Here is a 13626-nt window from a genome sequence, read left to right as displayed (position 1 = left end):
AGGTCAGTCCTAAGGAATCAGCTAGTTTGTAAACCAGATGCTGGGCAGGAATGTGGGTGATGCGGAGCTGAGGTCTGGCACCAGCAGCTTAAGGGGTGTCAGCCTCACCTGCTCCGTTGGCGGGCTGGATCCGCACCTGCCCTGGCGGTAGGCAGAATCGTGTTGCACCAGCACTGGCCCCAGGGAGCGGCAGCTCCGGCACACCTGCCCACTACCACCATCACAGCAGGCCAGGGACCCAGGTCAGAGACACGGAGAGCTACCACAGAGACTCCACAGGAGCCCACCGTGACACAGACAACCCCTCCCAAAGCCCAGGTGTGTGCTGAGCTGCCAAGGCTGGGAAGGGCTTTACCTTGGGGTACAGGACAGGGTTGAATTTCAGCCCCACTGCATCGTCACAGAAGGCCTAGGCAGGGAGAGAACCAAAGGGTCAGGGCCATGACGCAGCAATGACCACAGAGAGCAGGCTCCCCCACCCACACCCTGGAAATGCAGCATGGTGGGGGTTCTAGGTTACAGCAGAAGACACCAGGGCCTGGCACCTGGCTTCAGATTCTGTCCCAGGTGTCCGCACTCCTGTGCCCAGGGCACTCCATGGGCCTTTCTGGGTTTCACGATAAAGTGAGGGGAGGGATAAGACAAAGCCTGAGCCTTGGCTCCATTCTGACCTAAAGACCAAAAAAAAGCTCCCCAACCAACTCACCTTCCACCTCCCAGGTGCTCGGCATAGCTCAGCCAGCAACTCTGCTCCCACAGCACTAGGGTCCAACCCAACCCAGCCTTAGGCATGACACAGTTCCTAAGCTCCCTGTGTCCTCAGGCAGTGACAGGGTCCCTCCACCTGCTGACAGCTCCTGACTTGAGGGGCTGCTCAACTGGCTCAGGTCTCCTTCTGGTCTTCCTTCCTTCCAGAAGGCTCTCTGGTCAACTGGTTGACCTCAGTCCCTTGGGTTCTAACACTTCCTCACCTGGTCCTGTCTTTCCCATTTTCTTTGTCTTCTGCACTAGCAGAGATGAAGGATTATGTCATTTTCAGCAGCCTAGGCAGTGAGGGTGAGTAAGACAGGGTGTAGAGACCCCTCCACCACCACCCCATCCATACAAACAAGAATCAAAGACTGTGGTTGCCTTACCCTGCCCAAGACAAGACTGTACCTCGTCCCCTGTGCAGGCCGACCCTGGGCAGACCAGGAAGCTAACAGCTCTCAGGATGGGCATTTTACCTTGGCGATCTGAGGGACACTGGGCAGCTTGCTCAGTCCAGCCAAAGGGATCCGCTCATGCACTGTCTTCAGCTTAGACCTACGCATGTGGATGTGGACGGGAACAGAGCACCATTAGTGAAGAAGTTGGCTGAGATCACACAAGACAGGAGCGCTTGCTTCGGGTCTCCCCAGCACCAGCCCTAACCCAGGACACCCACCCCGTGTGCTGAGTGGGAGCCAGACCTACTTCCACACCCCCAGGGGCATGGACATTTAAGGAAGGGGCCTACATGAGGATTGCCCCCCAAAATACAGGCAATGCAAAAAGCCACCTTCAAGCTCAAGCTCAATGTGAGCTTTGGTTTTTCCACAAGTGTGCCTGTTCTCCCAAAGAACTCACTGGGCACCGTTTCTGAATACATTGGGGTTTCACTGGCAAATCGAGCCTTATAAGAAGAAAATCTAACATCTGAAAAATCTGGAATTCCTCCCAAAATAAACGAGACAGGATTGGCTTTATAAAGGATGCACCATGCGACTCTAAAATTAGCCTGTGCCCTGGTTCCCTGAGCACATTATGCAAGTGTGGGATTTTATCGAACATTTTCCTGTTTCTATGAGATCCTGGCTCCCAGTTCTGTACCTGGCAAGCCAGGGCACACAGCCCTGTGACGTCATGGCTAAAACCACACTTGCTTAGGATGCATTGTTCTTAGTCGCCTGTGAAATCTATGGACATTTTACTCAGATTTCACATTCTCACTCAGACGCAACGCCGGCTTACTTTATTTTTTTCTCTTTTGTGCTTCTCTGGCCAGGTTTGGATACTGAGGTGTCATTCCAGCCCTTTTGCAGCACTGGGGACTTCTCAGAAGCAGCTCGTCTGACAGAGGGCTGCCAGCCCTCCCGGAAGATGCACAGTGGGGTTTTAGCCGGAGGACCTGGTTCTTGGGTGGGGAACGCTTGGGCTTTCTCTGGCTTCTGTCTGCATCCATCATGACAGACACACGGACACTGGAGTCCTCGTGGGACGCCTTCATCCCTGCTCCTGGCTGAGTCCCATTCTTCATCATCATCATGTTTCCTGTTACCTTTTCTGTGTTTGCCGGAGAAAGTTTTAGCGAAGGCACGTCAGTGTTGCCAGCCTTGCCACAGAGATGGCTTTGTTCGGCTGAGCACCTCCACGCGTTTTGATGTTTGCTCCCATCTTCCCTAGCTCCTTCTCCAAGCCTTAATTTGACTGCTTCCTTCCTTCTAGTACTTTCAGGGGGTTCTTGGTTCTTCTTTTCCCCACACCCTGACCTGCGTGCTCACCTCTAGCTTCTTTCTTTCAAGTGAATTTAGAGTTCTTTTTCTTCCTTGCTCGCTCGCTCTCTCCCGGTACCACTTCCACCGCATCCCACACTTTTGAGAGCTAGTATTTTCGGTGCTGTTAAGTTCTCAACATGTTGTTTTCTGTGAGATTCTCATTAGTCCATGAGTTCTTTAAAAGGGTTTTTTATGTTTTCCAACCCTGAAGCGTTTTCTCCTTCAGTATTTAAATTGTGGATTTATAATTGTCTTGTCTCCAGGGGTCATAATCGACATGATATTATTTAAAATGTGTATATTAAGTGGATGTTAATAGTTAAATCACAATCCGTGTGGTCTTAAACATGATGTGCTGCTTTCTTTTGTTGAGAGCAGGGATGTATGAAGTGATCTTTCCTCAAGGAGTTTACAGACAATGTGACAATGTGAATTAGGAAAACACTATGCACGAATTTCAAACTTTTTTTTCAAAGATTTTGTTTTATTTTATTTTATTTCCAATACAATTAGAAAGGCAGATCTGATTTACAGAGAGAAAGAGAGACAGAGAATAAGATCTTCCACCAAGGCTGAAGCTAAGCCAATCCGAAGCCAGGAACCAGGAGCCACTTCAGAATCTCCCGCACAGGTGCAGGGTCCCAAGGCTTTGGGCCGTCCTTCTTTGCTTTCCCAGGCCACAAGCAGGGAGCTGGATAAGAAGTGGGGAAGCCAGGACTTGATCGGCATCCTTATGGGATCCTGGCACTAACAAGGTAAGGATTTAGCCACTGAATTATTGCTTCAGGCCTGGATTTCAAACTTTCATCACACCAAACTAAACTTACTTTCAATTCCATTTTCCATGAACTTTGTGAAGGGTTATAAGGTCAGATTTCTTATTTACATTCTCCGAATCCTCTGAATCCTCACACTTGGTGTCTGTGTAGCTCTTTGCTTTCTAGGACAGGTTACCAAGGTCTCCTGCTAACAGGAGGCTGGCTGCCTCTGCTGAAATTCAAGGCCATGTCACCAAGTACAAGTTCACAACTGTTACAACAAGGTGAATCATGCTCTTCCCAACGCGTGGTAGCTGAGGCCTCACAAGATGCCCAGCAAAAGGCTTTTTTTTTTCTAGCCCAGACTCTAAACAAATTTTTAAAAACAAAAACCTGTTATGACTCAAATGACTGTTCCACTGCTGATAGCGATCAACTGGGACTAGATAATGCAATGTGAACCGTGAAGATAAAGTGCTTTCTTTGAACCAATAATTAACCCAAGGTAGTTTTCTCTTTCTTCCTCCTCCTTTCTTCTTCTTCTTCTTAATTTGAGAGGCAGATTTTTATAGAGAGAATAGAAAGAGAGGTTTTCCATCCACTGATTCACTCTCCAAATGGCCACATCAAGGCTAGGTCAGGCTGAAGCCAAGAACCAGGGAACTATCCTGGTTCCCTGTGGCTGCAGGTGCCCGAGCTCTTGAGCCACCCTCTGCTGCTTTCTCAGGTGCATTAGCAGGGTGCTGGATTGGAAACAGAGTGGCCATAACTCAACTCTGGTGCTCTGAAATGGGACGCAACTATCCAAAGCAGCAGTTCACACCACTACGCCAACCTTGGAATTATTTCTCATCTATCATTTCATATTTTCTTTCCTTTTTTGTTTTCTCCTTTCCTGCCTTCAGCTGTGCAAAGTTGCCAGTTCCTGTTTTGTTCACTATTATTATTCTTCTTTTCATCCGGTTTGGGCGATAGAAATTGTGTATCTAGGGACTGGCATCGTGCATAGTGGATTAAGTCTCCGCCTGTGATACCAACAAACCGGAACTTGGTTCCAGTCCTGGCTGCTCTACTCTGGGTTCAGCTCCCTGCTAACGCACCTGGGAAAGCAGAGGAGGCTGGCCCAAGGGCTTGGGCCCCTGCCACCCACATGAGACACTGGATGTTGCTCCAGGATTATGGCTTTAGCATTGCCCAGCTCTAGCTATTATAGCCATTTGGAGTGTGAACCAGCAGACAGAAGACAGATTTTCTCTCTCCCTCCCCCTCCTTCCGTTTCTCCCTCTCTCCATCACTTTACCTTTGAAATAAATACATCAATGAAAAATATACTGTATTTCTCTTTCAATAGACATATATGCTTTTTCTCCCAGCAAACTCAAATATTAGTAGCAGTCTCCCGAGATAGGTAAAACAGAAATAGTAAGGCATGCTTTGTGCACTGAATCACTCCCCTGATCAGGAACCACGCTGCTTTTAGCTCAAGCCTGCTTTTAAACATGCCAAAAATTACTTCCTTTCCAGTAAGTCATTAAATGTATCAGCATAATCTACCCATTGCCTCTTCCTTTTCAATCATACATTTTTTTCTGGATTCTCTTCTCTTCTGGCTGAAAAACACCCTGCACTGACTCTCTCAGGGACGATCTGTGAGTGGCACACTCTCCCCTCATTAATTTTTTTTTCAATCTGGAAACCTTTATTTTGCCTTTATAGACAGTTCTGGACATGGAATGTTAGGTTCGTGGGAGGTTTCCTGCTTCCTTGCTATCCTACTGGCTCCCAACCCTCACTGAGATTCAGCCCAGAGGTCATGAACTCACAGGTAACCTGATTTTCTTCAGTTTCTCAACAGTCTCTGCCACTGGATGCCTCATACAACATGTATAGCAGTGCTGTCTGGTTTTAGAATTGTGCTTAGGGGCATGGGGTTAAATCCTCAGCTCGCACACACCAGGTTCCCATATGGGCGCTGGTTTGTGTCCAGACTACCCCACTTCCCATCCAGCTCCCTGCCTGAGGCCTGGGAAAGCAGTAGAGGATGACCCAAAGCTTTAGGACCCTGCACCCACATGGGAGACCCAGAGTAAGCTCCTGGCTTCAGATCGGCTCAGCTCCAGCCACTGCAGCCACTTAGGGAATGAATCAGTAGATGGAAGATCTTTCTCTCTGTCCTTTTCTCTGTACATCTGATTTTCTAATAAAAATACATAAATCTTTTTTTTTTTAATTGTGCTTAGCGGTATGGGGTGTGTGTGTCCAATTCTAACACACCCTCAGCTCTTACCTGGCAATATTTGTTCCCCAGTCTCTCCAGTCTTCCCTTCTGACTCTGGTGAGACAAAAGCTTCAGCCTCTCACTCTGTCACCCACAGTTCTTACCTTCTTTCCAGACACTTAATCTCTTTATCTGTGCTGTGTTTCTGGATGAATTCCTTGGGACTGTCTTCCTATTCACAGACTCACTCTTTGACCAGACTAGGTTTTTATCCCCTGCATTAAATCCAATGATTCCACTAGTGTTTCTTTGACAGTTTTTCTTTTATATCCATGCATTCTTGATTCATGACTTACTAAGCATTTTATAGATGCCATTGTCCTTAATCTCTTGAAGTTCTTACGTACATTTCTTTTAAGTCATTTTTGGAGTGTACCAAAATGCATTATTTGCATTTCATCAGCAGTGACTCCCTTCTCCCACTTGTTGACATTTTGATCACCTTTCTTAATGTCAGTTTCCACAGGTGTTTTGGAATTTTCCACCTACTCTTTTCCCTATTCTCAGCGCAAGCCACCACGGTTCGGTTCCCATCGCAGCTGCCAGCTGGCCCAGGAGGCCGCACGCTCATCGTTCTGCCTGGTTCGCCACCAGTAACCACCTCCTGGCAGGGCTCACCTTCCTGCTTCTGGCCCAGCCTTTCCTCCAAGCCATTCTCACTTTCTCCAGGGTGATGGTTCTCTAACACACATCTGAGCACAGCCTCCCGCAGACCTGCTGTGGCTCAGACAACAAACCCAAGCACACCATCGGCACGTGGCCGGCCTTCTTGTCCTCGCTCCACATGCTGCCCACTCCTCTGAGTGCCTCCTTACCATCTGCCTTTGCAGCAGCTTCACGGGCCCTCAATGAACCATGTCCATTAGATGACGCGGTGTAAGTTTAACCACAGGAATAAGAAGAGCTGAACCAAGTAGCATGCTTTCTAGGGCCACAGAATGAGATGTGAGCTTCCTCCCCACGGAAGCCCTGCCAAAAACTCCGGCATGTGTCAAATCCTGGTGGAAGACACACTGAATGAACAGCTCTTGGGTGGCTGCAATAAATTGAGTTTCAGTTTCTGGATCTGCTATTTGTTTATAACACTTACTTCTATATTCATGAAGAATATTGACCCTGAATCCCCCCCACACTTTGGGAGATTTCATTAGCTTGTTCTTTTCATTTGGATTTTTTCAACATCTTTAAATACACTGGCAATTATAACAGCAGCTACCAATCATCAGATCGACCAAAATCCAAGTGTTGAATAATACCTTATATTGGTTGAGGCTTTGCAAAAAATCAGTACTCTCCAACACCACACGTGAAGGTTAAAGTTTAGACAGTTCCCACAATGGAGAGCCAGCCAGCCATCTCTCCTCTGAGAAGCTATCTTTGTTCACACAAAGCGACAGTTGGACAAGGTTATCCATTAAGCATTATTTGTGAGACCAAAGATTGACACCTGTCATTAATAGGCAACAACATTTAGTTATCTTACATCTAGGCAGTGCCATACTATCCAGCGGCACATACAATTAAGAAACTCCCTGTACACCAACATGCAAAAATCTCTAACACAGTTTGCCAATGGAAGCAAGTCACAGAATAGCATATTCTATAGACTTCCATGGCCATAAGGAGGAAAAAAAAATAGTTACATTATTTAAGCATTTTTTATATTTAGCTTTGTGTGTGAGAGAGAGTACATGTGTACTTAAGATGATCAGGTTGGATCCCAGAATTTAGATTTCTGTTGTTTTTTGCTTCATATTTCTTAACTTTGGTCTGTTTGTTAAGATGATTTTGATATAAGCAGGCAACCAAAACCCACTGACCTACTATGCAATCCATGTTGGTGAATATTCCACAGGCTCTTAAACAGAGATCCATTAGAGAATGAAAATTTGATCGTTGGGTACAGAAATATACACACAAAGATGAACAAGCATAATTGATACAAATATTGCTGAGATCATGCATGCCTTCTCACTTTTTACCCTAGTCTTGATCTGTCAAATGATGAAAAGTGTGCTAAGCTCCCCAAGAACTGCATTCTGGGGATTTCTGCACATTTTAATCATTATGTACTATGCATGAGAGTATATGTGTGTGTAATCCTATCATGTGTAGTATTTAAAACAGTTCATAAGCCATCTTCTTTGTGAGCTTACACTTTTATGAAAGGACTCTCTTCATCATCATAATTAATTTATTGTCTTGAATCCTACTAAATTATTACTAATATCATATTACTAAACCTCCGCCATTTTTGCAGTTGCTTGTTATAACTTTTCTAAGCATTCCTTCTTTTTAAAGAATTATGCATTACTATCTGTTCAAAAGATTTATTTATTGGTTCATTTGACAGGCAATGTTACAGAAAGATAAATTTCTTCCGGCCACTGGTTCACTCCCCAGATGGCTACAGCTGGGGCTGGGACAGGCCAAAACCAGGAGCTTCTTCCAGGTCTCCCACTGGGATGGCAGGGGTCTAAGAATTCGGACCTTCCTCTGTTGCTTTCCCAGGTACCTTAGCATGGAAAAGAACTGGAAGTGAAGTGCCCATATAGGATATTAGTACTGCAGATAGAAACTCAGCGTGTTATGCCACAGCACCATCCTCCCCACCCCCAAGTTACCTCATTAACAAAATATAAATAGATAGATAGATGGGAAATCTACAAAATGGGAATCTTCGCTACTTCAGAATAGAATTTGGAGGTCAGCACGGTGGCACCCAGGCTAATCCTCCACCTGCAACACCCCCACCCCATAAAAGCATCAGTGTCCAAACTGTTTCACTTCTATGACAGCTCCCTGGGAAAGCAGGGGAAGATGGCCCAAGGCCCTGGGTCCTGGCACCCACGTGGGTGACCCAGAAGAAGCTTCTGGCTCCTGGCTTTGGACCAGGTCAATTCCTGCCTTTGTAGCTATTGGGGAGAATGAATCAGCAGGTGAAAGATCTCTTTCTCTAACTCAAGTGAAATAAGTAAATCTTTAAAAAAATAAAATGGCTCGTGTACATTTATTATTATCACACACCTACTTGCACTTCTACCACGTGTCTATTCATGATTCCTTTCATTTTTTCCTTTTTCTCTATGTGTGGAGGCACATTCTTCCTTTGTCATTTGGAATGTTAACATTCCACCAGGGTCTGTGAACTGTCGAGTTTTCATCAGCTATGTCTACCCATCAGTTTCCTCTCACTGATTTCTCATCACTGAGTGAATTTTTTTATTTGCAGGCTTAAGTCTTCATTTAGCTTAAGAACCTCAGTGTGGGCCTGGCGCGATGGCCTAGCAGCTAAAGTCCTCACCTTGAACGCGCCAGGATCCCATATGGGCACCGGTTCTAATCCTGGCAGCCCCACTTCCCATCTAACTCCCTGCTTGTGGCCTGGGAAAGCAGTCAAGGATGGCCCAAAGCCTTGGGACCCTGCACCCGTGTGGAAGATCTGGAAGAGCTCCTGGCTCCTGGCTTTGGATCAGCGCAGCATCAGCCATTGCGATCACTTGGGGAGCAAATCAACAGACGAAGAAATTTGTCTTGCCTCCTCTCTCTATACATATGACTTTGAAATAAAAATAAGTAAATCTTAAAAAAAAAAAAAAAAAACCTCAGCATGCTTCATTCCTGTCCCCTACCCTCCATCATCTAATAATCTCACTCCGAGTTCTGCCTCCCTTCGAATTATGTGACCACTCCAGCTCACTACCTCAACTTTCTACAAAGTGGATTCTTCTCATAGCACTCGAATTCTTTTTTGGACATTTTTAGTTTTCTTATTTTGTCTGTCTTTTCTACCAACGTGTTTATTTTTTCTAAAGGTTTGCTTTTTGAAGAAACACACACACATACATCAAGTTAGAAACCTGCATAGTGATGTAACAGGTTAAGCCATTGCTTGCAATGCCACGAGCATCCCATGTGTGCGCTAGTCCCGGCCACTGCACTTCCAAACCAACTCCCTCTTAAGGCAAATGGAAAAACAGCAGAGGATGGCTAAGTGCTTGTGCCCTCCCACTCTTGTGAGAAACCCAGATGGATTTCCTGGCCCATCCCTGGTCATCACAACCATTTGCAAAGTGAACCAGCAGATGGAAGATCGATATCTCTCTCTCTCTCTCTTTCTCTCTCTCTCTTTCCAAATAAATAAACTATATCTTTCAGGAAAAGAAAAATCACAAAGTTAGTGAATTTCAGTTTGACCTGGATTTCTATAGTAAATCCTATCCAAACTTTTATGGGTTTTTTTTTCTACTTAACTGATTGTTTTTTAGATGTGAAATTTTTCTTTCACAGACATGTGAGGGTTTTTTTTTTTCTTCTTTGTATCCAAACTTCTAAAGGAGCTATCTACTCCGACTTGCTACTTGTGGGTGAGTTCTTGGCTACTCCCACGGCCCACACAGCAGCTGCTGGAAGCCTCTTCTCAGGTCTGGGGCCGGAGAGCCGCTGGTTAGACATGTGTGACTTCTATGAGACAACCCAGAAGCTCACAGGGAATGAGGAAGAAGCAGGATCTGGAGCTGCTGCCAGCGGAGGAATTTCGTCTTGGGATAATTCCTTCTTTGTGTCTGGTCAAGCTGTTAAGCCAACCAGGGAGCCAGCTTTTCATGCCCGCCTTCCCAGTGTGGCTTGGCAACCGCTCCAAGTACACGATGGGCCTGCCCAGTCTCCCGCTGGCCGATGGCTCCTCTCCATCACCCACCTACCCACTGGCTCTCCATGAGGACAGCCACAGCTGAGTGTGCCTTAGGGTCCCCGGGGCAGGGTTTTCCAAACAACAAAAGTGGTTCTAGAAAAAAAGCCCTCTTGCCACTCCAGAGGCTCCAATTTCATAAATTCCCCCCACACCAGCTTGCTTTCTTAAGAGGAACTGGAATTCAACTTTAAGGTAAACCTCACTGCCTCATAAACCCCCCCACCCCTCTTTACCCTGTCCCCCCCAAAAAAAAAATCGGCACATGTTGCATGCCCAGCTTCCCGCTGTGGTGCAGCATTCCAAATCAATCACAAAATTAGAAAAAAGCAGCTTCCATCCTTCTGTCCAGAAATCCCTCCCAATCCCGGTCTCACAGTTATTAGGAAAGAAACCAATTTTCTTTTACAGGCTTACCTCGCTAGAAAAGTCTGTTTGGAGATGGGAATCTAAGTATTACCTCCTGGGAAAATTGGCTCCAGCTACTGAATTGACTCGTCTGTGCCTTGTAAATATGATCTCTATCCAGGAGAGCTGCTGTAAAGAAAATTGCTCTCCTTTTTAATAAGAAGCAAAGTGAGACTGGATGGGCACTGACCACAGTTCCAGCCCTCTTCATCCATCCTGAGGGAGGATACTGGAACTTTCTGTTCCCTCACATTTTTATAGCCCTCCCCCACCAAAAAAATATCATATATATATATATTGCTCTTTTCCCCAGATCTCTTCGAAAATGTCTCGTGAGATCCAACAAACCCAAACAGAGCATGACACTGTTTGCACCTGAACTTGCACTGCTAAGCACCTGAACTTGACATTCTTCCTTGCCTTCTTCACCACCAAGGCCAGCAATAATTCAGCCATAAATCGTCTGAGCTCCTGTGCCTATCATTGAAACAACCCCGGGGACACATTTACAATTCTTCATTTTCCTCTCTCAGTCAAGCAGAAGAAGCCTTCAGAGAACCAAGACCAACTTTCAGCCACCATTGGCTCCTCAGCACCTGTCACATCTCCAGGTATGAAGGACATTTGGCAAAAGTGCAGGAGTTGAACCAAAGAGAAACCAGTTCCAGTTCCTGCCATCAAAGAGATCACAATCCAGGAAGGGGGTTCGGCTCTCCACCAGTGTGCCCACTGTGCACCTCGCCCCGTCCCAGGCACACATGCCAGCTGCCTTGTACTCCACCTTCTCCGGTTTGCTGCACTGATGCTACCAGGCACATGTTGGCAAGCCCTGCCCCAGAACATGTAGCTTCATGAGCCATGTCCTTGCATTTTGGGAGCCATGGTGCCTTGCAAGAAACAGAGAAAGGCAAGGGAGTCTAGGCTTGGTGATCTTGAGAACAAGATGCCATTCTTGGTCGGCTGGCGGCCACAACTGGGTCTCCCAGCCTAGCTACATCAGACACAGCCCCAGGACACCGGGGCCTGTCCCCTCTAGCACACCCAGATCAGACCTGTCGGACTGGTCCTTCTGCCACCGCCAGCCCCACCTGGAAGAAGCATGACCTCCCCATACCGCAGCCCCACCTGAGAATGATGCGAAGGTACTCTATCCCCTCAGCCTCCTCACACTTGATGGACAGGATGAGGTTCCCCAAGTTGCTGCCTGTGCAGTAGAAGTTCAGGTGATCCTGCAAACAGAAATTAGGGGTGAAGAGCGAGGAGGAGGAGGTCCTCCAGATGTGACCCCCTCTCCTCCACCCACCTCCCTCACCAGGAGAGAAAAGCCCCGACGGTGACATGACCGCTTGCAGTGGCAGCCACCAAGGTCTCGGGCATCATGCTAGGGGCTTAGGACACAAAGATCTCCCTTCATGTGGTTCCATGCCCAACACTCCACAAGGTATAAAATTGCCCAGGGTCGCACACCCAGCAAGGGGCAGCTCCAGGCTCAAGCCCACCATCCACCTTGGCTCCAAGTGTGAGTCCTTCCTGAGCTCACCTTGCCACTCCCAGAGAGCAGCCCCTAGCACTTCAAAGGGCTTCTGGGAGTACAGCAGCCCTACCACAGGAGGAGCAGCCCCGCGACAGGAGGGTTGCAAGAGGTCCCACACCTCCTTTAGGCCAAGAGCCAAAAACGCAGCCTCCTGGGGTCCAACCTGACCTGAGGATGCAGCATGGGCTCTGCAGTCCGGGATCTGACCAAGATCCCTGAGGGTTTGGGTGGTGCCGTCTCCTTAGGACACTCCTGCAGAATTCCAAAAGTGCTCTCTGGACTCCAGAGGTCTGGCAAAGCTGAAGGTCACTGTTACTTTTAAGCCAGCAAAGACTCACAGCACTTCACCTGGGCTGAGGACTTGCCACATCTCAGGCTGTGGAGGACCGACTTTGCTTGAGTGGTTAAAACTCCACCCACCCTCCTCACCGCAGACACCAGCCTGTAGGTAACCTCCCTAAAACACAGGCTGGGGCAGGGCAGGGGGAGACCCCCCAACTGGGATCCATCACACGGAGCCTCTTGCTTTCCTACAGCTCCCGTGGGCCAAGACAGACACAATAGCCCTCCTCCACAGCTACAACAGAGGCAGAAGGCAAGCAAAGTGACACACAGGGGAAGATGCCTGCTGCGCCCCCTCCCCTCCCAGATCCCAGTGCCGGGGCCTCACCTTTCCCAGGAAGTGTCTGCGGTAGGCCCTGGCTTCACCTTTGCACTCAAGCTTGTAGCCAAAGGCATTGGGGCTGAGGCTGTCTTCCTCATCCTCCTCACAGGTGCTGCTGCCCAGGGAGGTCGGGGTGCCCAAATTCTCTGGGTCCTCGATCCAGTAGCCTCCAAACTGGGGTAGGATGATCAGCGGGTACGGGCCTCCCTTCTCCACAACCTGGAGGCAGAGGGAGAGACCCGGCCTGCAACCTGGCCTGGGAAACAAAGCTGGGGGTGGGGAGGCAGAGGCCAGCTGTAGGGGTCCCCACTCAAACAGCTGGGTACTTGAGGCTAGCATCAGGGATGAGAGCCCCTCCATATTTCTGTGGGTAACCTGCAGGGTCTGGATAGACACACACCCCCATGTACACGACCTCCCCCCCATTTCAACATTGGAAAAGCTGTGATCATGGTGGCAGAGACAGGAAGAGGCTTCAGGTTCCCCAACATGGATCTGGGCAGGGCCTTGCCCAACCTCATAGCCACCATTGCCTCCCAAGACCCAGGGCAGAAAGCGGGAACTCCTACCTCGTCGATGCTGGGGTATGGAATATAGTCATCCTGCAAGACAAACCAGAAGTCACACCCATGAGTGCCAGCAGCTCCCAGAGAGTCTGACCACTGTTGGCACACCCCTACCTAGCCTGGGGTAGGGTGCACTGGCTGCTCTGGCAGGCCGCATGAAGGCTGTGGTGGACACATCAGGTAGAAGAACAGCCTGGAAGTAGCTCCGGGAT

At 48.0% G+C, this 13626-nt stretch overlaps 1 protein-coding gene across 7 annotated transcripts in view; it reads right to left on the bottom strand.

The window, feature by feature from the left end:
- The window catches only part of RAP1GAP2 (RAP1 GTPase activating protein 2), a 171573-nt gene that overhangs the window by 28878 nt on the left and 129069 nt on the right, over positions 1-13626 (bottom strand). For all 7 annotated transcript variants that reach the window (XM_058676118.1, XM_058676122.1, XM_058676120.1 and 4 more), the window contains 5 exons: positions 13418-13450; positions 12855-13067; positions 11776-11879; positions 1227-1305; positions 356-409 (listed from right to left, as the gene is read on the bottom strand). In XM_058676118.1, coding sequence (XP_058532101.1) covers positions 356-409; positions 1227-1305; positions 11776-11879; positions 12855-13067; positions 13418-13450 — 483 coding nt within the window. The remainder of the gene's footprint in view (positions 1-355; positions 410-1226; positions 1306-11775; positions 11880-12854; positions 13068-13417; positions 13451-13626) is intronic.

Source organism: Ochotona princeps, chromosome 17 (assembly GCF_030435755.1).
Source record: "Ochotona princeps isolate mOchPri1 chromosome 17, mOchPri1.hap1, whole genome shotgun sequence".
Taxonomy (NCBI): Eukaryota; Metazoa; Chordata; class Mammalia; order Lagomorpha; family Ochotonidae; genus Ochotona; species Ochotona princeps.
This window is presented reverse-complemented; position numbering and strand designations above follow the sequence as displayed.